The sequence below is a fragment of the Myiozetetes cayanensis genome, unplaced genomic scaffold (assembly GCF_022539395.1).
Source record: "Myiozetetes cayanensis isolate MyiCay16 unplaced genomic scaffold, myiCay2020 scf26, whole genome shotgun sequence".
Taxonomy (NCBI): Eukaryota; Metazoa; Chordata; class Aves; order Passeriformes; family Tyrannidae; genus Myiozetetes; species Myiozetetes cayanensis.
Window position 1 is genome coordinate 1,685,693 of NW_026087477.1, and position 23,008 is coordinate 1,708,700.

General features: G+C 56.0%; 3 protein-coding genes across 3 annotated transcripts; 1 reads left to right on the forward strand and 2 right to left on the reverse strand.

Annotated features, from left to right (window-relative positions):
* Positions 1-176: 176 nt before the first annotated feature.
* On the reverse strand, positions 177-11,855 carry CCT7 (chaperonin containing TCP1 subunit 7). The gene is made up of 12 exons (XM_050321055.1): positions 11,809-11,855; positions 10,124-10,277; positions 9,173-9,279; positions 8,583-8,708; positions 7,983-8,035; positions 6,308-6,479; positions 5,048-5,212; positions 4,538-4,726; positions 3,894-3,991; positions 3,091-3,223; positions 1,930-2,136; positions 177-749 (listed from the first exon to the last, which is right to left on the reverse strand). The coding sequence occupies exons 1-12, from the start codon at positions 11,812-11,814 to the stop codon at positions 525-527; spliced, it is 1,635 nt and encodes a 544-aa protein (XP_050177012.1). The 5' UTR covers positions 11,815-11,855; the 3' UTR covers positions 177-524.
* A 198-nt stretch (positions 11,856-12,053) lies between these two features.
* On the forward strand, positions 12,054-15,498 carry PRADC1 (protease associated domain containing 1). Its single transcript, XM_050321082.1, has 5 exons — positions 12,054-12,118; positions 13,009-13,109; positions 13,788-13,897; positions 14,552-14,719; positions 15,000-15,498. Exons 1-5 carry the CDS (start codon positions 12,067-12,069, stop codon positions 15,118-15,120), a joined length of 552 nt encoding a protein of 183 aa, XP_050177039.1. The 5' UTR covers positions 12,054-12,066; the 3' UTR covers positions 15,121-15,498.
* A 314-nt stretch (positions 15,499-15,812) lies between these two features.
* On the reverse strand, positions 15,813-21,774 carry SMYD5 (SMYD family member 5). The gene is made up of 13 exons (XM_050321067.1): positions 21,637-21,774; positions 21,366-21,474; positions 20,797-20,936; positions 20,480-20,601; positions 19,816-19,885; positions 19,533-19,637; positions 19,077-19,139; positions 18,855-18,925; positions 18,440-18,546; positions 18,131-18,187; positions 17,693-17,787; positions 17,399-17,469; positions 15,813-17,164 (listed from the first exon to the last, which is right to left on the reverse strand). Exons 1-13 carry the CDS (start codon positions 21,700-21,702, stop codon positions 17,026-17,028), a joined length of 1,215 nt encoding a protein of 404 aa, XP_050177024.1. The 5' UTR covers positions 21,703-21,774; the 3' UTR covers positions 15,813-17,025.
* Positions 21,775-23,008: the final 1,234 nt, after the last annotated feature.

Genomic DNA, 23,008 nt, shown 5'->3' on the forward strand with positions numbered 1-23,008 from the left:
TGAGCGACATCAGAGAGCTCCAAGAGAAAGAATCCACCCTGGAAACACTCCTGGGACGTGCTCAGAGTCTGTCCTGCTTCGCAACGGGGCAAAAACCACTGTGAGAGGTTTATTTTTTAACTCCAAACACGATCCACCACCGAGCGGAACAGAGCAGGGAACAGACGACAGCCCGGTTTGCCACCGAGACAAACTCATCCTTTTATTGTGTTGGGGGCCGGGCCCAAGCCCCTCCCCAGCAGGCAGGATGATAAACCAGTATAAATAGGAGCAGAGCCCATCCTCGCCGCACCGGGAGAGGGAAGGCATTCCCGAGCGGAACGCCGAGGCGAGCCCGAGGGGATCAGTGCTGTGTGGGAAACGTTCGGGGCAGGGCAGCCCACAGGGGGCTGTGGCTGCCCCGGCCAAGACGTGACTCTAATTAACACAGCCCGAAGCTGACCATCTGCCGACGAGCCCGTTAATTAACGCGGGGATTCATCGCGGGAGTCGCCGCCGTCGCGGCAGGGAGAGAGGGAGGGGTCTCAGTGGTTGTGGGGGCGGCCCCGGCCCCGGCCGCGGCCTCCGGGAGCGGCATCCACGGTGGAGCGGGGGTTCTTGATGGTCTCGTCCACGGACACGATGAGACAGGCGGCCTCGGAGGCGGCGGTGAGCGCGTTGATGCGCACCACGGCCGGCTCCCACACGCACGCCTCGAAGTTGTCCGCGATGTCCTCGTTGTTCACGTCCACCCCGTACCACATCCCGCCCTGAGGGGACACGACAGGTCGGGTCAGCACGGGGGCTTTGGGATGGAAGGAAAGGCAGGCAAAGGGGCAGGGAGAGAGGCAGAAGGTGGGACTCGCCGTGGGAAAGGAGGATGGTTGAGGGGAGCACAAATCCCAGCCACCACGTCCCTGGTTTTGGTGGTGCCTGTGGCAATGCCTGTGCCCAGTCTCTGTTGGGATTCTCCACAGAGCTCTCTCTGCACTCCCCTTTCATTAGGGTTCCTCTGGTGAACAGCACCTGGTGTCGTCCTTCAGTTAAACAGAATTCCCAGGACTCCCTGCAAACTCCAGGTTTTGACTCACGCACTCCAAGACCCGAACGCTCCCTCTGGATTCTGACTACCTGAATGCAGGAGCTGCTGGCTCAACGTGTTCCCACAGTGCCAGCAATGCCTCATAAAACAGGAGGCTCGTTCCATTTTAGAGTCACAGAATCAGGTTGGGAAAGACCTCTGAGATCAGAGTCCAACCTAAGACCCAACACCACCGTGTCAACCAGACCACGGCACCGAGTGCCACATCCCCACCGTGCCAACTACACCATCCACACCCAGGCTTTCCTTGAGCAGGGATGGTGACTCCACCACCATCCTGGAGAGCCCATTCCATGAAGCTCTAAAGCCTCCCGGGACTGATTCCCACTCCACTGCTGCCTCACTCCCCAGCCCACAGCCCCAGGTTTTGCACCCCCTCATTTCAGGGCATTCCTGCTAATCCCACCATCAGGAGCAGGATGGACCGTGATGGGAGTCACCAAAGCCAAGGGGCAACTTCCAGACACCGGGATTAGGATTCCCACAATATCAGCAATTGGGACCTCCAGCTTGCAGCTCCTCAGCCAACTTCTACTGATTCCTTTACTGTCTAACACAGCAGCTCCCTCCTGACAAATGATGCACTTCCAAGGAGCAAACCGGGACTCCCAGCTCTGGGAGTCACCCAACAGCTGGGATCAAAGGGAAAACAGATCCTTTCCTTTTATAGCAACGTGTGCCGAGCCCACACTCGATCTGGGAACAAACACAGCGTTTAATCAAAGAGGACAAGTCTAACACGGGCTCAGCTCAGTTACCCCAGATCCGACAGCTCCAGGAGGAAAACATCAGGGAGAAGGGAATGCCACCCACCCCTGGCTGTGCCCTGGGCTCCCAGGTGGCCCTACCTGCGCGTGCTTGGCTCGGAGCTTGTTCAGGATGTTGGTGGCATCAAAGCCGGCGTTGTCACAGAGCTGGCGGGGAATGATCTCGAGGGCCTTGGCGTAAGCGCCGATCAGCAGCTGCTGCTTCCCTGGAATGGTCCTGGAATAGTCCCGGAGGTACTTGGAAAGCTCCATCTCTATCGCGCCACCGCCGGCGACAACCGAGTCGTTCTGAAGGGAAAAGGGAAACACCCTCATTCCAAGCAGGGGGAGAGCGGGAAAGGCTCCGTGTCAGGGCAATGCCAGCCCGTGGGAATCCACAGTCCAGCCTGCTGCCAGCCCTGGGATTGCCTGGCAGCACTGCTGGGAGCTTCAGGAACACGCCAAGAACCTCCAGGGGCAGCTCCCAGCAGCTCATCCCAGCTGTGCATGGGATAAAAGGGGATTTCTGGGAGGGATGGCAGCTCACAGCCCACCCGGGCCAGGAAACCCACTTCCCTCACTTCCATAAAGCTCCCAAAGCTAAAGATACTGGCAGCAGCACCTTGGAGCCAAGTTCTGCTGTTTTTTCAGGCGAGAGATCAGGATCTTGTTTCTAAAACGCAACAGTTCCCAAAACCTTGATGTGCTTCTTCCCAGCCCCTCAGGACATAGAGCATTCAAAGCTGTTTTTAACCAGAAACTGTATTAGGTGTAACCCAGAAACACCCACAGCTTGGCAGCATCCTCAGGACACATCCAGAGAGGCCCTGGACTTCTCTTGGTGCTCCCAACTTGCCTTCAAAGGCAGGGGCCTGTCACCCCCTCAGATTGGTCACTAAAAGAGGGAACAAGTGGATTTACAGGCATGGACACACACACGACATTAATCCTGTCCAAAGCTCCTCAAGATCCACCCAGCACACCCAGGATTGTGCTCCTTCAGGATGGGGGTGGAGCAACCACAAGTTACAGCTGTGCAGAAAGGAAAGGAAAACCTGGAGAGCACTTGGAAACGCTGCCAAAGCAGCGCTGAGTTGGCCAAGGAACGGCACTTGAGTTAATCAACTGGATGCTCCTCACTCCAGGTCTCTCCAGAGACCTCAGCCAACCTCTGGCGTGTGAGAAGGTTCCCAGAAGGAGTTGGGAAGGCTGTGCCAAGTCCGAGGAGCAGCCCAGCAGGGAGGCAGCTCCCCTGGGGCTCACCTTGATGGCCCTCCTGACGATCATGATGGCATCGTGCAGGGACCGCTCCGTCTCCTCCATGAACTGCTCCGCTCCCCCCCGCAGGATTATCGTGCAGGTCTTGGCCTTGGGGCAGCCTGTGAAGAAGTTGTACCTGCCAAAGGCACAGGGCAAGAAGGGTTAGGGCATGGAGGAGTGGTGGTGCTGCTGCTGGAAAGGATCCACAGCAACAATCAGGGATCCTGGACAGGCCAGATCCGTGACCGAAGCCGTGTCACCCTCACAGCGCCCCATCGGATCTTGGGCATGGAAGGAGCAGAGCTGAGCAATAAACACAGGGAATCCAGGAAAATCCACTCTCTTCCTGTTGCCAGGGATTTGCTGAACTGGTGCTCCAACCTTCACCTGGCAGGAGTCAGCAGCCAGCTCCAAACAGGAATTCTCCTCCAGCAACAGGAAGGACCCCAGTGTACTGTCCCCAACTTCACCTGCCACTGAAGTGGCACTATGGAATATCAGATAAATGCCACCATCAACCCCCAAATGTGCTGCTTTTCCATTACAAATGAAGCAACACCACTGTGCTTTCTACAAGACACTGCAGAATAAATACATATATTTTAAAAGCATAAAAAAGGGGTAAGATTAGAGGAAAGCTCAACCTCAAAAAGCAGCTTTTGTATACAACAAAATAATTGGGTTTTAACAACCTTGTTTTCACAGGAACACCTTGAATGATGCTCCAACCTGCCAGTGCTTTGACCCAAACTGCTTTTAGAGGGCTGGCAATAAATACACACAATAAATACAGCTGGTGTATTTACCTCTCTCCCCCAATCTGAGTCTCCTCAAAGAGTTCACACCGGCCCAGAACATCATCTGTCAGGGCATTGACACTGGTCTGGATGGATCCACCACAGGCCTGCGTGGAACGGAGACAAAGCGAGCAATTACCGACACTGACAATCCAAACTGATTTCCCAGCAGGGTCCCATTCTTTAGGGACAGCCCAGCTGTTTAGCTGATGCAAATCCATCCTGCAGGCCAAAGTCAGGAAAACCCTTTAATTTCCCTGCCATCTCAAAATCCTCGACAGCAAAATAAGATTACGCGGCTTCGAAGCGCTGACTCACGGGCTCCACAGTCCAGGAAATACAGAGCTCAGGGGAAAAAAAAAAAACCACTCATGATGGAACAGGCAAGAACTAGGGAAAATAAACCGCTACTGATGCAATGAGCAGACCTTAATCAGAGAAACAAAAGAGCAGTGCAGATGCAATTAGTGTGTGATTGTTCGTTCCGTCAAGGAACAGCCTTGTCTGTCTATGGCAAGTTTAAATAACAACCACACGGGCAAAAACAACGTGATTTTCATCTTTGCAAGGGAACAGCATGTTCAGGCACAGCCTGCTGCCCTGGTTTGGGAATCCCCAGCCTGGCAGTGCTAAAATGGAATCAAGGAGCTCACCATCATAGTCCGTTTGAGATCCTCCTCCGGGACGCGGCCGGCACAGAACATGTCCCTGTCTGCGAAGTACTGCGTGGCCACGTCCCCGATGGGAAGTTTGGACAGGACAACTTTGGCTCCTGACTTGTGGATTTTGTCTAGTTTGTCATACAGGATGTTCCACTCGGCATCCACGATGGCCTGGTAATCCTGGCAGGGTGGAGAGAGGGACAATCCCGATGGATTGGGAACGTTGCTCTTGCAGCGCCAGCTTTCAACACCCTCCTTCAGCTTAATCCATCCCCCCTTGTCCTGTCCCTCCATCCCTTGTCCCAAGTCCCTCTCCAGGGGCTCTCAGGTCTCCCTGGAGCCTTCTCTTCTCCAGATGAACCCCTCCAGCTCTCCCAGCCTGGCTCCAGAGCAGACACGTCCCAGTCCTGGGAGCATCTCCCACCTCTTATCCCATTGGACAAGCAGCCACCACATCCCACAGGGATGAGGCAGCAGGGCAGGCTCCCCTTTGGCTCTCACCTCCACCGTGTTGACTCTGATTTCAGCGTTGTCCTTCTCAGCTTTGAGCTCCAGCTCCACGTTCAGGAGGGCAATTTTGGGGGACTGGTACTTCTTGGGCTGCATCTCAAACCCAGCGTAGGAGAAGGTCTTCTTGAAGGCAACTCCGGCCACCAGCTGCGAGTCCTTGAAGGCAGGGATTTGTGTCAGGCTCAGCCTCCCAGGGTTCTCTCCACAGGGTTAATAACTCCCACAGGAGACTCCCTGCTTCCAGAGGCCTCATTTACAAAGCCTTCCCAACGCTGTCTCCTTTGATTAACCCACTTTTTAGAGGGAAGAAGCAGCAGGGATTTCTCTGTGCTCACAAAAGCAGCTTCAATCGCTTCCTCTCCACCCCTCAAGACACCACAGCCAAAAATGCTGCACACACAACCTGGAGATCAAGGCGTGGAGCAATCAGTTCTCTCCTTGATCTCTTTCCCATTCCTACCCTTTGAACGTGGATACTTCTAATCCACACTCTGTGCTGGTTCTTTTTGCTCTGGCTTGTTTTTCCAAGCTCCTTCACCACCTGTGGGATTGTTTTGCCAGCAGGACAGCCCTGCCCAACCTGAAGGGATCTCCTTGACTCCATGGCTGGGAGAGAAATCAGGATCTAACTCTCCTACTCCACAGCCAGGACAGGTATTCCAGCTCTAGGGCATAAACCACACATCCCACCCATCCTGCCCACCACTAGATCAGCTCCTTCATGAGGTTTTCCATGCCTTTTTCCCAACCCAGTAATCCTACATACAACCAGGACTTTTAGATACAGAAGTAAAACAACTTCCCATCAAAAAAACAAACAACAACAACAACAACAAAACCCACAAAAAACCCAAACAAACAAACAAAAAAACCACAACAAAAAAAAACCCAAACCAAACCAAACCAAAAAAAAACACAACACACCACCAACAAACAAACAAACAAACCCCAACCCAAACATTTAATTATTTGCAAAAATATAAATGGAATTTAGGATTTATATTAATTTGTATCAGTAATATTTGCTGCAGAAGACACTGAGGTGAGAGTGTATTTGGCTCAAAAACCAGATTCTCTACCTATGGAAAAGAAATCCAGTCCTATTTCCCAAGCTCTTTTCCTCACAACCACACCTTTGTCTTATTTTGGGAACTCCCAAACAGGCATTATCAAGCCAGGCTGCATTTAACCTCGAGCCAAGTGATTCCTGTCCCTCCCATCCCCTTCACGACACGCTCTGACAGAACTTACTTCCAGAGCTCCTCCTTGCACCTTCTTTATTCCAATCATTTTGAGCTGTAACAAGTCATCCAACATCATGACAGCATCGACAACCATCTTGGAGAAGAACTCCTTGCTCTGGGAGATCAGCTTGGAGCTCAGGGCTGTGGCTGCACACTTCTCCAGGAGGCTCCTCTGCTCACTGCAAAGAGGAAAAGCAAGGGCTTGTCACCTGACAGATCTTTTCACAAGCCCAAAAGGCTGTTTGGCTTCATTAATCAGAGAACTGGTTTTGGTTGGAAAAGATCTTTAAGATCATTTAGTCCAGCACTGCCAAGGTCAGCACTGACCCCTGTCCCCAAGTGCCACATCCACAGGGATTTTAAATCCCTCCAGGGATGGGGATCCACCACTGCCCTGGGCAGCTGTGCCAGGGATGGACAACCCCTTCCATGAAGGAATTTTCCCTAATATCCAACTGAAACCTCTTCTGGTGCAATTTAAGGCCATTCCCTCTCCTCCTGTCCCTGTTCCCTGGGAGCAGAGCCCGACCCCCCCCGGCTCCCCCCTCCTGTCAGGGAGTTGCAGAGCCAGAAGGTCCCCCCTGAGCCTCCTTTTCTCCAGGCTGAGCCCCCCCAGCTCCCTCAGCCGCTCCTGCTGCTCCAGCCCCTTCCCAGCTCCATTCCCTTCCCTGCACACGCTCCAGCTCTTGGCATGAGGGGCCCAAACTCCTCTCTGACAGAGCCAAAGATCAGCTCCCTCCTGTCAATGGGGAGAACAAGGCCCACATGCAAATCCCAAAATCCCTTTTAGAACCTGAGCATCAGCCCAGCACTGACCACGTTGACTGGCTTTTAAACACCTAAAAACAGGAAAACAGCAGGTCCTTTCCCTCATCCAAAGGCAGGAAGATGCTTCTAAAACTCTCTAAGGGCAGCACATTCTCTGAGGCATTAACTCAGGTTAATTATGTGTAACAGAGTGGGTGATAAAGAGACACCAGGGAAATGTGGAGCCAACTGCAGGATCTCTCCCTCCAGTCCCTGCTGCCCATGGGAACCACTGTATTTCCCATCCCAGGACAGCATTTGGCTTGGTTTTTTTTTTCAGCATTTTTTCACCATCTGGACAACTCATTTTGCTTCATTTAAGATGGGTTATTCAATTTAAGATGGGTTATTCAATTGTAACACTTCAGATTTACTCCAGGTATTAGCAAGGTCATGTGGACAAGAACTTAAAACATCCAGGAAGAAAATGAACTCCAGTATTCTCACCTCATCTGAAGGGGTCCTTTCCTTACTGCTATGAACTCTCTACCTTCCTCTGTGCAACAGCTAAAAAGGGATCTGATCCTCAGGGAATTGCTGAGATTTAACACTGGCACTGACTGCAGCAGGAGCTGCGAGTCTCCACTGCTGCAAAAAAGAAATCAGGCCACTTATTTTAGTGCCCAGCTCCCTCCCTGTGCACTGGGAAGACACTGCCCTAATTATTCCCTGCAGCCAAGCGAGAGCAAGGCACAGCTCCCAGAGGAGTAGGAAATTCCAAATAATTTGGGAATAACCCCAGTGTGGGGCCGCAGCTGTTCAGTCCGACCTCGAGACCTCACCAAGAGGCACGGGAGAATTCAGGAACACCCTCACACCAACAGCTCAGCTGAAGCCCAAGGAACACAACCAGGTCATCTCCATGGAAAACTTACTCTTTATCTTCCTTCTTCACGGAAACAGCGATGTCTTTGATCTTGTTCACAGCCTGCCAAGACACGGGGCAACAGCTGGATTAATGATTTATGCTCCTGAACTCATCAGATCTCCAAGTTTTTTCTCTGACTTTTTAAGTTAATCTTTTATTCCCTGCTTCAACATCACTGAAGTTTCAAGGATTGAAGCCATTCCACCCCTTCCAGCACAGAAATTCAAGGAATGCAGCAATTTAAGGGGAGTGGGAAGAGCCTGCTCCGCTGTTTTCAGTGGAGATCTGGGAAAACACAGGGCTTTTGAGGGACTGCACCTGCAAAAACTCAGCTTAATGGGACCAAGAGCTTGATTAGATGCAAGGTTTACTAAAGAGCAGCAGAGATCAGGAGTTTACTCATTTTTCCTTGGAAAAAAAACACAAAGGGAGAGACCGCACCCCAGAGGGAGCGACTGGTAACGACAGCTCCCTGACAGCAGAAAGGCAGCTCACGTTGGCAGGAAGACACCAGGAGATCACCAGTGACACTCCCCACGCCCTGGAAGTGTGGCATTATCCCCCTCTGGCACAGAACTCCCGTCCCCAGGCGCTCCCAAAGGCTCACCAGCTGCGTGGCCGTGCGGAAGGCACGGATGATGATCTGGGGGTGCAGCCCTTCCTCCACGTAGGGCTTCACCTGCTTCAGGAACTCGGCTGCCAGCAGAGTCACCGACGTGGTGCCATCACCAACCTGCAAGGAGGGGGGACAGTGTCACCCACAGGCTGTGACAGCACCTGCAGAACCACAGAGGGCTTCCAGGGAAAGCAGATTTCAGGGTTATCTCTCCCCATGGATTTGTGGGCGGATTCCTCGGTGATTTGTGGAATCATGGAATGGTTTGGGTTGGAAAGAGCCTTAAGGGTCATCCAGTTCCACCCCCTTTCCACTAGCCCAGGTTGCTCCAAGGCCCCTCCAGCCTTGGACACTTCCAGGGATCCAGGGGCAGCCACAGCTTCTCTGCCCAACCTGGGCCAGGGCCTCCCCATCTTCACAGACAGGAATTCCTTCCCACCCAAACTCCCCTCCATCAGCTTAACAGCAGAACAGCTCAAAGCACTGGGAAGTCATCACAAAAGAGAGGGATCAGTAAAGAAACCAGGACAAACCCCAGCACCCCATGAGCAATCCCCAAAGCCCACGGGTTCCCATCCCACCTCTGCATCCTGGGATTTGGCGATGTCCACCAAGGTCTTGGCGGCCGGATGGACGACGTCGAGGAGCTTCAGGATGGTGGCACCATCGTTGGAGATCGTGGCTTTGCCTGGGATTGATGGAGAAAAGGAAGCCAAGCTTCACCACCAGGATAAAGCCCTCAGCCCTGTGTCTCAGGGGGTCTCAGCAGGTTCCTCTGTTCCATCTCCATAATGTCTCCTCGGGTTCAGAGCGCAAAACAACTCTCCACACCAATTAAGAGGGGCTTAAATTTCCCTCTTACTTCTCAAGAGACTCCCCAGACAGATAAAAACATATTCTGGTCTGACACTCACATGGAAAAATAGTCTAGAAATCATACAAGCTGTAAGATAAATTTAAATCCAATTATACCTTTTAATTAAGTTATTGCACTCCCTATTTGTAAAAACTATTTAAAGACAACACTAAGACTTTCTACCCTGCCCTCTGAGTAAGCAAAAATAACACACAATAATTAGTTTGGTGACTTCATACTGTTCCTCTCAGAGCATGGATGAGGCTCACCCCTAAACCACACTCCAAAAAAAGATTAAAGAGGAGGCTCAGGGGAGACCTCATCACTCTCTACAACTCCCTGACAGGAGATTGTAGCCAGGTGGGGGTTGGTCTCTTCTCCCAGGCAACTATCAATAAGACTAGAGGGCTCAGTCTCAAGCTCTGCCAGGGGAGGTTTAGGTCAGATTAGGGAGAAATTCTTTACAAAGAGGGTGATCAGGCATTGGAATGGGCTGCCCAGGGAGGTGGGGGTGGATTCTCCGTCCCTGGAGGTGCTTAAGGTGAGACTGGATGTGGCATCAGTGCCACAGTCTGGTAACTGTGGTGGTATTGGATCAAGGGTTGGACTTGATGATCTCAGAGGTCTCCCTTCCAACCCATGTGATTCCAGGATTCCGTGACTGTACGATCCTTACCCCGGTCATCCACGATGAGCTTGTCCATGCCGCGCGGCCCCAGCGTGGTGCGCACGGCCTCGGCGATCACCTGGCAGGCATTGATGTTGCTGACCAGCTGGGGGATTCCCTGGGAGGTGTCCGTGCCCTCCTTCAGCAGGATAACCGGTGTTGGCTGCGGAGAGAACCCGCGGCAGAGCCGTCACTCCCGTCCCAAACCACCCGGAGCGAACTCCTCGCGCAGCCCGCGGCTCACACAGGACCAGGAGCAAACCCTGCAGACTCCCTGGAGTTCAGTTCCCCTGCTTCCCACCTCCCACTGTGCTGGGAATTCACCCAACTGCTTCCACTCTGGGACTGCAGAGGAACTGTCCCAAAAATAAGCGGGGTTTTTTTGGTGGTGTTTTGCTCAGTGAGGTTCTGGTCCTGATGCTGGAGTCGGAGAAGACAGAACGTGGAATTATTACTGAGACAGTGAGGAACTGAACAAATTTGGGTGGTGGAAAGGTGTTCACCTGGAGTAGAGAAGGCTCCAGGGACACCTGAGAGCCCCTTGCAGGGCTGAAGGGGCTCCAGGAGAGCTGGAGAGGGACTGAGGACAAGGCATGGAGGGACAGGACATAGGGAACGGCTTCCCACTGCCAGAGGGCAGGGATAGATGGATATTGGGAAGGAATTCCTGGCTATGAAGGTGGGGAGGCCCTGGCACAGTTGGGCAGAGAAGCTGTGGCTGCCCCTGGATCCCTGGAAGTGTCCAAGGCCAGGCTGGATGGGGCTTGGGGCAACCTGGGATAGTGGAAGATGTCCCTGCTTGGAATAGATGAGTCTTTAAGGTCCCTTGCAATCCAAACTATTCCATGAGCGATGCAGCTGTCTCACAGACAGAGGCCAGACAAAGCCTGAACACAGCCAAAATTTGGGAGGCAACAGTTTGGAACGGAGAGGAAAATTAAACCATGGCTGTGGCAAGAACAAGAAACACAAGGTGCTACTGGAGAGGGATCTCATCAATCCACATAAATATCTCCAAGGGCTGTCAGAGGATGGTCCCAGACTCGTTTTGGTGGTGCCCAGCAACAGAACACAAACTAAAACACACCAAGTTCCGGCTCAACATGAAGAAGAACTTCTTTCCCTGGAGGGGGCAGAGCCCTGGAACAGCTGCCCAGGGAGGGCGTGGAATCTCCCCCTCTGGAGACATCCCAGACCCACCCGGACGAGTTCCTGCGTCACCTGCCCCAGGTGACCCTGCCCGGGCAGGGGGGTCGGACTGGGGGACTTCCAGAGGCCCCTTCCAACCCTATTCCGCAACCCGAAATCCTGGGAAGGCTTTGTGGACGGAAACGCGCGGAGCTCTCAATGGAATAAAGGGAACCCTTTATCCCGGGGGGGAACGAGCGCAGAGGCACAAAAACCGGAGGGACCCGGGGCCGGAGCGGAGGGGACGGCGCGGGATGGAGCAGCGGGATCAGCCCGGGAAGCGCCGCCGTCCTGCCCCATCCCATCCCACCCTATCCCACCCTATCCCACCCCATCCATCCCATCCCATCCCGGGTACCCCAGGCCCAAACCGCCGCTCCCCATCGCGCCGCAGCCGCTCGGGGCGCGTTCCCCGGAGGGCAGCGGTGGCCCCGCGGGGTCGTTCCCGGCGAGAATTCGGGCGGATGGCCCTGGATGGCCCCGGACGGCCCGGGGTGCCCACTCACCATCATCGCGGCGGCCCCACAGTGCCCCGCGCGCCACCAGAACCTTCCCCGGGGCGGGGCCGCGCACGGATCACTATTTGGCACCGGGGAGGGGGGGGCAGCGCGCCGTGACAAAACTGGTAGCTCACTATTTAGCAGCGCGGCGCCGCGGTGACAGCGGGTGATGGACGGCCGCGTGGGCCAATAGGAGCGAGGCGAGAAGGGCGCTGGGCCAATGGCGGGCGCGGGGCGCGGCGGTGGGCGGGGCGCGGCGCAGCCATGCTGGCCTGGCTGTGGCTCTGGCTCTGCGGCTGCTGCGGGACGGCCCGCGGTGAGTGAGGGGGGCTCGGCACGGGCCCCGCACGGCACCGAACCCCCCCCGGACCCCGCGATCCCGCGGTGCTTCCGCTCCCCGCATCCCCGGCCCCGGTGCGATTTCCCCTCCTGTTCCCGTGGAGGGATGCGGGGGCATTTCCCTGCTCGCTGCGCCCCGACCGAATTGCGTTTGTCCTCCTGCATCCCGGTCTGGGTGCATTTCCCCTCCTGCATCCCGGTCTGGGTGCATTCCCCTCCTGCATCCCGGTCTGGGTGCATTTCCCCTCCTGCATCCCGGTCTGGGTGCATTTCCCCTCCTGCATCCCGGTCTGGGTGCATTTCCCCTCCTGTATCTCAATCCAGCTACGTTTCCCCTCCTGTATCTCAATCCGGGTGCATTTCCCTCGGTGCACCCTGACCTAATTGCTTTTCCCCGTCCAGCACGCCAATCCAGCTGCGTTCCCCCCTTGGTGCACCCCGAGCCCGTTGCATTTCCCCTCCTGAATCCCAATCCAGGTGCACGTCCCTTCACTGCATCCTGACCCCGTTGCATTTCCCCTCCGTGCCCTGTGATGTGGGTGGATTTCCCACCACTGCATCCCAGTTCCACGGCGTTTCCGCTCCTGCACCCCAATCCAAGTGAATTTCCCCTCTGTTCAGCTCAATCCTTATCCCCTCCGTGGTCCATTTGAATTTTCCTCTTCCCCTTGTGCACCCCAATCCACCCCAATCCCAGTGCCTCTCCCCTCCATCCCTTTTCAGCTCCTGGGAACTGTTGTATCTCCCCTTGGAGCATCCCAAAACCTCCCCCGTGGTTCAGGAGTGATAACTGAGATTTCTCCCATTTTTTTCAGGGATTTTCCCTATGGTTTTCCCTGCCTCTCACACCTCTCCCTTCACCTCCAGGTCTGCGCATCCATGAATACTTGTACTTCCAAGTGCTGAGTCCCGGGGACATCCGTTACATCTTCACTGCCACTCCAGCCAAGGATTTTGGTGGCGTGTTTGTAAGTATTTAAAACTAAATTTGTGGCTCTGGGTCCCTCCATCCCAATATTTCTCCTTTGTGGGGCTCAGTGATTTGGATTTTTGATAAAAACGGAGCTAATTGCTCTTCCATGAGCATCCTTGGCCTCAGCAGGTTTCCAGAGGCAGGGATTGGGCTGGCTCTGCAGGACTTGGAATGGGGCACCTGGAAGCTTAAAATCTCCCTATATGAGTAGGATATGGGACATAGAGGGGCTGGAGCTTGTCCAGGGAAGGAAATGGAGCTGGGAAAGGGACTGGAGCAGCTGAGGGAGCTGGGGGGGCTCAGCCTGGAGAAAAGGAGGCTCAGGGGGGACCTTCTGGCTCTGCAAATCCCTGACAGGAGGGGGGAGCTGGGGATGTTGGGCTCTGCTCCCAGATAACAAGAGGAAAAATGACCTCAAGTTTTGCCAGGGAAGTTCAGGTTGGATATTGGGAAAATTCCTTCCTGGAAAGGGTTGTCCATCCCTGGCACAGCTGCCCAGGGCAGTGGTGGAGTCCCCATCCCTGGAGGGATTTAAAATCCCTGTGGATGTGGCACTTGGGGACAGGGGTCAGTGGTGGCCTTGGCAGTGCTGGGCAGTGCAGGGCCAGCTGGAGAAGGGCTTGGAATGGGAAGCAGCTCCGATGCCTCATCCCTGCCTGTTTCCCTCCTGAAGAACACAAGGTACGACCAGATCCACCTGGTGCCGGCGGATCCCCCGGAGGCCTGTGGAGAGCTGAACAATGGGGTCTTCATCCAGGACCAGATCGCCCTGGTGGAGAGGGGGTAGGTCTGGCATCACAGGGGGCTTGGGGGGACTCTTGGGCAGGAGGGGAGATGCTCATGGAACTGAGGGTGAGATTGCCATGGACACATCTCCCCATCACCTCCAGCTTCTTCTCCATGTGGGTGAATGAGGAAAACACAAGGGTGTTCCTACCCCAAAGCATTTCATCTTGTGTCTTTTAGCCTGTGCTAGGGTGGGAAAAAAACCATCTGGGTTCACATTGAAAGAGGTTTTAGATGGGATATTGGGAAGAAATTCCTTCCTGTGAGGGTGGGGAGGCCCTGGCCCTAGTTGGGCAGAGAAGCTGTGGCTGCCCCTGGATCCCTGGAAGTGTCCAAGGCCAGGCTGGACGGGGCCTGGAGCAACCTGGGCTAGTGGAAGGTGTCCCTGCCCATGGCAGGGTGGTTGGAACTGTAAAATCTTCCAAGTCCCTTCCAACCCAAACCATTCCATGATTGTATGATTCTATTTTATTTTTCCTTAGGAGTGTGGGTGGCTCGTGCCTAAAATAGAGACTCGGAGGAGCGCAGTTTGGGCGAGGCGCGGGATCAGGGAGACAACCCCTGGGCTGGGTGTCTCCAGGCACGGCCCTGGCACTTCCAGGCTTTGCACCTACCTGTGGGCACCAACCTTTTTGTCCCTCTGTGCCCCAGGGGCTGCTCGTTCCTGTCCAAGACCCGAGTGATCCAGGAGCACGGCGGGCGGGCCGTGATCATCGCCGACAACGCCTACGACAACGACAGCTTCTACATCGAGATGGTGCAGGACAGCTCCCGGCGCACAGCCGACATTCCTGCGCTCTTCCTGCTGGGCAGGGACGGGTGGGTGCCCTGGCACATCTCCCCAAGGGGTGGGACAGCTCATGGGAAGGGCAGAGCCATGCCTTGTCCCCACAGAATGGGGTGCCGGCGATCAGCGTGTCCCTCCTGGGCTTTGCGGGAGAGCTTTGGAGTGGATTCAGTTATGATTAATCCACAGTTGGAGCTTTGTGGCTGAGTTTGAGCTGTTACGGTTCGAGTTGTGGTTTATGCTCAAGGCTGGGCTTCAACTCTCCCAAATCCAGCGGCTCTGGAACACCTGTCACCTCTTTATCCTTCCCAGGTACATGATCAGGCGCTCCCTGGAGCAGCACGGGCTCCCCTGGGCCGTCATCTCCATCCCCGTCAACGTCACCAGCATCCCCACCTACGAGATGATGCAGCCCCCCTGGACCTTCTGGTAGCAGCAGGAGGCTGTGGTGGATCGTGGACTTCCCAGTGGATCCCAGGATTTTGCCCTAAGCACCAGGTTTGAGGAAGGAGTCCCAACGTGCTCCGGAGATCCCACCGGATTCGGCAACCGGGAGATCTTCCTGCTGGCCAAGTGCCAGGTGGGAATCTTGAGCCTGGCACTGAGCACCCTTTGCTGTGACTTTGTGGGAGGGAGGTGATGGCCCAGAGCAGGCCAGCGCTTCCCAGGAAACATTTTAACTTGTGCTGCTGATTTGGAGGGATGCAGGACTGGCAGGGATGGGAGGGAGAGCTGGTCTGGACCAGCAGGGCTCGCCCCACGTCTGTATATTTTTGTCTGAGCTAATGAAATCTGAATGTTTTAGAGAAAATGAAGTTTCTCGTTTTTTCTTTCAGCAGTCAGAGGATGAAGGGACAAATCTCATCCCCTAATATTTTCCCTAGTCAAATTCCCAAGGTGCCTCCTGCAGCTGGGCCAGTGCTCAGGCCAGACCCCAGCCATGGGGTGAAGCAGCAGCACGGCAGAGCCTCCAGCACTTGTCCCCAGGCTGTGTGTCCCTGGTCACAAATCCAGAGCCCCCACTCCCACAGGTGCCTATTGCCTCATCCCCACACCTGTGTCCCCACAGGACCAGCCCCTGGGTCAGCCACCACCCTCCAGTTTACCAGTACAAACCACAGGGTCCCAGTTCTCACCAGTCTCGGTTTATTACGAACACTGAAGGGGCCGCGGCCCCGGGACGGTTGGGGACAAGCAGCGGGGTCAGGGCTAGCGGTGATGGCAGTGTCAGGGATGTGTCACCCTCAGTCCCACAGTCCATCTGCCACGGACACAGCGACAGGAAAACAGCTCCCCAAAATCCACGAGGAGAGGGAATAACTCTGGAGTGCACCCCCAGCCTGCTGCCTGTCCATCGCTGGGAGCCGTGTTGTCCACAGACAGGGACACTGCAGCACGTGGTGTGGCCTTGTCGCTGGCAGCGTGGGTGACAAGGGGACATCCATGTAGGACCACTCGGTGCCAGGACATCTCTTTGTGGGGCCACTCGGTGCTGGGATGTCTCCATGTGGGAATTTGGGGTGGGGAAGCACACGGCAGCTCCCGCTCAGGCACATCCTCGTCCTGCTGCCGGACAGAGGGAAAACTCCCAATGTCTTTGGGGTTTTGGATGCCACCACATGTCAGCTCTGGGATGGTGTCAGCCTGGCCATTCTCCATCCCCAAATGGTCCTGGAATCACTGCCTGGGGCTGTGCTGTTGGAAGGACGGGCTGAGTCAGGCAGGAGGTGCCTCCAGGAGTGGCTCCGCTCTCCCTCCTGGACTCAGGATCTGAGCCCCACCTAAGGTGTCCCTGTCCCTGCAAAATCCCCTCACTGCTCACCAAGGCATGGAATGGAGGATACAGAAGGACCCCAGCTCTGTAGTGTGTAGACAGTGCTTATATAGACATTAAATAGTTCCCTCGTGCACAAACACACACACACACACACATTCCCTCATCCCTGGGGGGCGGGAAGGACGAGCTCCGCATCCACGGCCGGCACAGACATGGAGCAGCCTTGCAGGTGGCCACAAGGAGGGGCTGGCTGGATCCTGCTCTCTTCCAGCTTCCTCTGCAAGCACCAGCCAGCCCCTCCGGGAAGCGGGATGTGGCAGAGGGACACCAGCTCACAGCTTGTCCTCACAGGGAGGACGGGGACAGCCTGACACGCACACACAGGGACAACACGGGACAAGCGGGAGCAGAACCTGCCTCCGGCTGCCCCGCTCCAGCACCTCCACACGGCCGCCCACCCGACCCCACAACACAACCCTGCTCCTTGGATTAAAGCTGCTGCCTCTGGGAGGAACCCCCAGTCCCTTCCCTTCCCGTCCCTTCCCTGTCCTCTCGCCAGGATCAAACATCGGTCATCTCATCCTCCAGCTCGGCATCGTCCGTCTCTCCCTCGCCCTCCTCCTCCTCGTCCGACGTCACGTCGGCGTCGTCGGCTTGCGCCAGGCACTTGGGACACGAGCAGGTAAACAAGTAGTTCTCCCTGGAAAAATGGGAAAGAAGGAGGAAAAAGACAAATGGTGTTGAGACAGGCACAAGCACATGCTGCTGCTGGGCAGGGGTCGGGAACAGAGCAGCCAGGAAAGAGGCTAAAGATGTTAAATCCAGAGGAGGTTGGGGGTTCCAACCTCCAGGAGAGGAGGGAGCCCAAATCCTCAGTTTGGGGGTGCAAAGGGGTGTGGGTTCTCCCCCCCAGGTACCTCCAGGCAGCCCCTACCTGAGTATCTTGTTGCGGCTGTGTCTGCTCCGCTCCCTCTGACAGCAGTCTAAGTAACTGATGCAGATTTCCTGGGAGCAAAGAGAAACAGGTTGGGCTCAGGATGGCTTCCCATGATCCCAAAGCAGCACGACTCGTGCCAGGCCCTCTCTCAGAGTCAGACAGAAACAGGGTCTGGCAGCCCCTACACAGGACAGGAATCGAATTCCTCTGCTGGGACACAACATGGGACATGTTGGGGACGCAGGGATGATGCCAAGGTGTGATGTCACCACCCAGGCCCTGCTGTCTCACCTCTCCTGCTTCGATGTCCTCCAGAGCAGTGAGATGCAGGAGGAAGTTGTTTTCTGGGAAGGATGTCTCGGCATTGGGGATGCAGCTGTGGTTACCTGGGGGCAAGACAGTCTCTTCAAGTGGCTCCTGGAAACTGCATCATATCCAAGTCCATCCAAGCCAGGACTGACCATTCCACAGCTAGGCAAGGTGCCAGGACCCCCTGAGAGGCCCCAGGGCAGCACCCATCCCATCCCATCCCATCCCATCCCATCCCATCCCATCCCATCCCATCCCATCCCATCCCATCCCATCCCATCCCATCCCATCCCATCCCATCCCAAGGCTGGAAAGCACAAGCCCCCTTCTCCAGAGGCTTTTAGGAAGAGGTGATCCAGCCTAGCACGGGACATTTCCCTCCTCACTCCCAGTTTTCCTCCCAGTCCTTGTGTCACTTACAGCAGCTCTGGAGCACGTAGAGCCCTGATCCCTCGCAGTTGAGGAACTCTCCAGACTCTGCAGCACAGAGAGGTGGCGTTAGAGCTTTACACAGACCATTCCAGCTCTCCCACATGGGAGCACAGAGGGATTTGCAGCAACACGGAATGCACTGTCTTGGTTTTAAGACCCAGCCAGCGCTGCTTTGGGGCCGGGTGTGGGAGGGTGATTTCCCAAGCACCCTTCCCTCCCCATGGGAGGGGATGGAGGGCAGGAAAATTTGCATCCCCAGGCTCCCTGCCCTGCCCCTGCACTCCCACAGATCCTCACCCTTCTCGATGTCCTTGTAGAGCTGGTCGATGAAGGCGTCCAGCTCCTCCCGCTGCAGCATCGGCAGATCCAGCGCGTCACACGCGTGCACCCACTGGCTCAGGGAGCTGTGGGGAAGAGGGGGACACTGTTACATCCCACGGTGCTGTCAGGAAGCACAGGGACACTGTTAACAGTCCCACAGTGCTGTCAGCACACAGTGGGACCTCACAGGGGGGATCCAAGGTGGCTCTGAGCGGCCAAGGTGGGAGAGGGATGCAGAAGGGTTGGACACAGCCAAGACAAAGTTTTCAAGTCTCCCCCTCCATTCCCCTCTCTTAAACCCAGCCTTACCCGGGAGAGTGTGGATTTACATTCCACATCTCTGCTGCCCTGCAAGGAACACCCACTACCCAGTTCCACAAAGCCCAATTACCTGGTTCCTATGCCCTGGCCATTGGTCCCAACGAGGGCAAAGAGGGATCGAAAGCCTTCTGGAGTGAACCACTGCAGGAGGGAGAGGGGAAAGGAACTGAGTCCAGGCCAGCCTGCTGCAGCACCCCATTCTGCAGTGCCCCAGATCCCACAGGGAGCTTTGGGGGAAGCAAGGATTGATGGGCAGATTCCCACAGGCTGTTTGGGAGGCAGATCCACTCACCCTGCTGAGATACTCATCATAAAGGGCTTCGGTGAAGAGCAAGCGCAGCAGCTCCAGCTGGCCCTGGCAGGACAAGGGGCACAGTCAGGGTGGGGAGGTGTCACTGTCACTGCCTGCCAGCCCCAGGCTGAGGGCCCAGCCCAGCACAGGCCACAGGGCTCAGCAAGGACTCAAGCTCCTCATCCCTCCCTGCAGGGCTGGAGGCTGCTGCCCTCACAGCAGCAAAAGCCACTCATTTTAGCAGCAAAAGCCACCTACTCAGCAGCTAAATATCACCCTGGGCCAGCCCACAGCAGAAGCATCTCCCCCACAGGAAGGAGCAGCACATCCCATGGAAGCACCACGAGCCCAAAGCCCTCTAAGCAACTCATTTCCACAGGGCTTCTGCACCTGTGGGCTCACAGACACAGGTGGGAGAGGGCAGGCTTGGGAATTCAAGAGCTGCCAGGGTCTTACCTTAAATTTGTCCCCCAGCAGCTTGTGCACAATCTCCTCTTCTTCATTTGCTGTCTTGCTGCAGAACTGGGAGAAGGCCTTGATCCACCACTCCTTGTCTTTAGCCTGACAAAGGAATCAAGCAGAGGCATTGCACCAACCCTGCTCTCCTCCCCAGCCCAGAGAGAGAGAGAGAAAAAACACTGAGGAAGCCAGGCTAAAGAACTAGAGCCTTGGGAATAACATCCACAGTGGGATAACGAAACCACACACGGGCAGCTGCAGCTCCAAAGTGCTGACGTACCTGTTTGATGGTAGCAACCATCCTGGCCATCAACATGATGCTGGAAGTCTCTGGGGGATAATGCATGTTCCTGTGGAATAAAAACAAGGAAGAGATGAGCAGAGCAGGGCTGGTATGGAAATAAAAGGCTGGAAGGAGGCAGAGGCAGCTGCTGTCTGTGTGGTCAGGCCTGCATTAATCCATCACAACAAAGTGGCCATTGCAGCATCACTGTGTGGGGATCCAGCAGAGAAACCTGCATCCACCTTCCTGCTCCAACCAGATAAACAATCCCCTTCCATCCTGTTCACCCTGGGTCCCACTGGTCCAGCTGGGGTTTGGGAGAAGATTTGGGTCAGGGATGTCGCTTTTCCCCTCTGGGACCACTTTTTTTTTTTTTGCAAGCAGGGACAGCAATTTATCGACCTGCACGGAGGATCCCCAGAGGCTGGAGATCTGCAGGAGTGCTATAAAACTGCAGGAGTGAGCTCTGTAGCATTTTACAGGGAGAAAACCAAGGACTACTCAGCTGTGTGCAACTGCCCACACCAACTCACCCGACCAGCAGGGAGACCAAGGCAGCGTCCCACAGGCATTCCCACCCTCCAGCCACCCCATGCAGGGATGCAAAGCGAGGAGAACCGCCTCCTTTGCCCGTGGAGCAACAGGCAGGTGGGTGCCCTACCTCCATGCCTCCTGCAGCTTGTTGAGGGGGTGCGTGGGGTCATCCCGGGACGGGCCGAGGCAGAGGACCTGGTGGTACTGCTCCAGGGCTGCCTGCCTGCACTCTGCGCTGCAGTACGTCACCTAGAGCGGGGGGACAGCGCCCAGCATTGGCTCTGGCAGCAGGAAAACGGGATCCTACATCCAGCTGTGCCTGCTGTGCCCCCTCCCTGACCAGCGGAAAGGCAGACACCCATCTTGGGCAGGGCGGGCGCCTGGCTGGGTGTAAAGGACTGGGTGATCCCAGAAGGATGGCATTCCCTCCCGGCAGTGCCGTACCTGGCATCGGGGGCACTGCTGGTGCAGGTCTTTCCGGATGCTGCACTGCTCCGGGTGAGGCAGCACCAGCGAGCTCTTCCCCAGCAGGCGCTGGGCATTCTCCTCCGCCGTCTCCAGAGCCCGCAGGCAGTGATCGCAGGCTGGGGGAGAGAAGAAGGATGGACGGATAGATGGCACAGGGAAGCCTTTGGGAAGGATAATGCCACTGGTACCACCATCAGAGATGAACAAGGGGATGGAGCTTGGGGCAAAGTGGGCTAGCGGAAGGTGTCCCTGCCCACGGCACGGTGGTGGAATGAGTGGATTCTTAAGGTCCCTTCCAACACAAACCATTGTGGGATTCCATAGTGGCACCTGGTGCATCCCTCAGGAGCTGATGGAAGTCACCTCATCCCTCAAATGACACCTCAACTTGCCAACAGTTCAGTGCAGAGGCAGAAAAGGCAGCAGGGGCTTTATAGCGTTGCAAAGGCAAACCCAAACCTTTCCCTGACACCGGGCAGCTCCTTTGGGATCCCGTAATCACTGGGATAAGTGACAGGGACATGGCACCAGTACCAGCCGCTCACCTCGGTAGTTGTACAGGGCATTCCAGAGGAACTGGGAAGACACCACCGGCCTCTCCACGAAGACAGTTTCCCCTTTGCGGATGTTCTTGGTGGCGAACAAGCCCTTTCCCTGCCGAGGCACAGCCGTGGGTCAAGGGACGCGCCCGGAGCCGAGTCATACCCGGGGGCTGAGGGTATCCCGCCATCCCAAGCGGACCCTGTGGGCTTCTGCCCCCTTTGCCCCCCTAAAACTGGGAAGGAAGGGAAGGATCCCCACGGAGGGGAGACTCACCTTGGCGCTGCTGATGAACCGCGCCTCCGCCGCAGCCCCGGCGTGTCCCCCCGCCGCGGCCGCCATCTTCGGGCGGCGACTTCCCCGCCCTGACCCGCCGGGCAGCGCCTCTTCCTCTTCCTCCTCTTCTTCCTCCTCCTCCTCTTCCTCCTCCTTCTCCTCCTCCGCCCCTCAGGGGTCCGCTCCCGCCATCGCCCGCCTCAGCCCCGGGGCGGGCGAGGGCCGGCGGCCATGTTAGTCCCCCCCTCCCCTTCCCTCAGCCCACAGCCACGCTCTAAAAACACCGCCAAAACACTCCGAAACGGCGCCGGGGCGCTTCCACAGCCACCCCAAATCGTAAAAGAGTTTTGCTGCCTCTCCCTTATTAATTATTAATGTTTAGTGGTAGAGGAAGAGCCATCGTAGCTCTGTCAGGTGGGAACGCGAGGTGCCCCCTCACAGGAGGAGGTTGCCCCCTCACAGGCAGAGAAGGAATCTCCCGCTGCTTTGCGCACACAGAACTGACCAGACTTTCCCCCAAAAAAAACCTTTAATGCCGCCTCTATTAATTATTATTATTATTTAATGGCAGAGGAATAGCCATCACAGCTCTATCAGGCAGGAACACAAGGTCCCCGCTCACAGGAGGAGATGCCCTCTCATAGAGAGGGGAGGAATCGCCCACTGCCCTGCGCACCCAAAATTGGCACGATTTTCCTCTAAAAAAAACCCCTTCAAAACACGCTAAAGTGGCCATTCTCCCCCTGCTGCCTCCTGCTTGGTGGTCTGCAAAGCCTAAAATCCACAAAAACGCGGGTCTGGTTGTATTTACTAATTCACGCCGCTCAGGCTTTGCCCCGCTCCTCAAGGACCGGGTGGCGGGAACCGGGCGGGGAATTTGGGATGATTCCACCCATACTCGGGGCTTTTTGGAGCGTTTTCGTGTCACTAGATGTCACTGTCGGCTCGTGGCCGGGACACGACAGCGGGTGGCAAGGCTGGAGCTGCCACCTCCCTGCCCAGCACGGCAGCAGCTGGGCTGGACACTGTCCCGTTGTCCCCATGACACCGCTCCGGCCACCCGGCCGGGTGACAAGGGACAAACAGGGACAGTCCGGCTGCCAGGGACACCTTTCCTGGCTGTAGTGTGGGATCTGGTCCCAGTGAAGCCAGCGGTGGGCTGTGCCAGCCACAGCTCCCTCTCACAGTGCCCATTGCAGCGGGCTACAAGGACCGAGCCACGGGTGGATCAGTGCTGCTGTTGATTCCTGCTGTAATTATATTTTCATAGAATCAGAGGATATTTGTGTGGGAAAAGCCTTCTAAGATCGTCGAGTCCAGTCATTCCCTCAGCACTGCCAAGGCTGCCACTAACCCATGTCTCCAAGTGCCA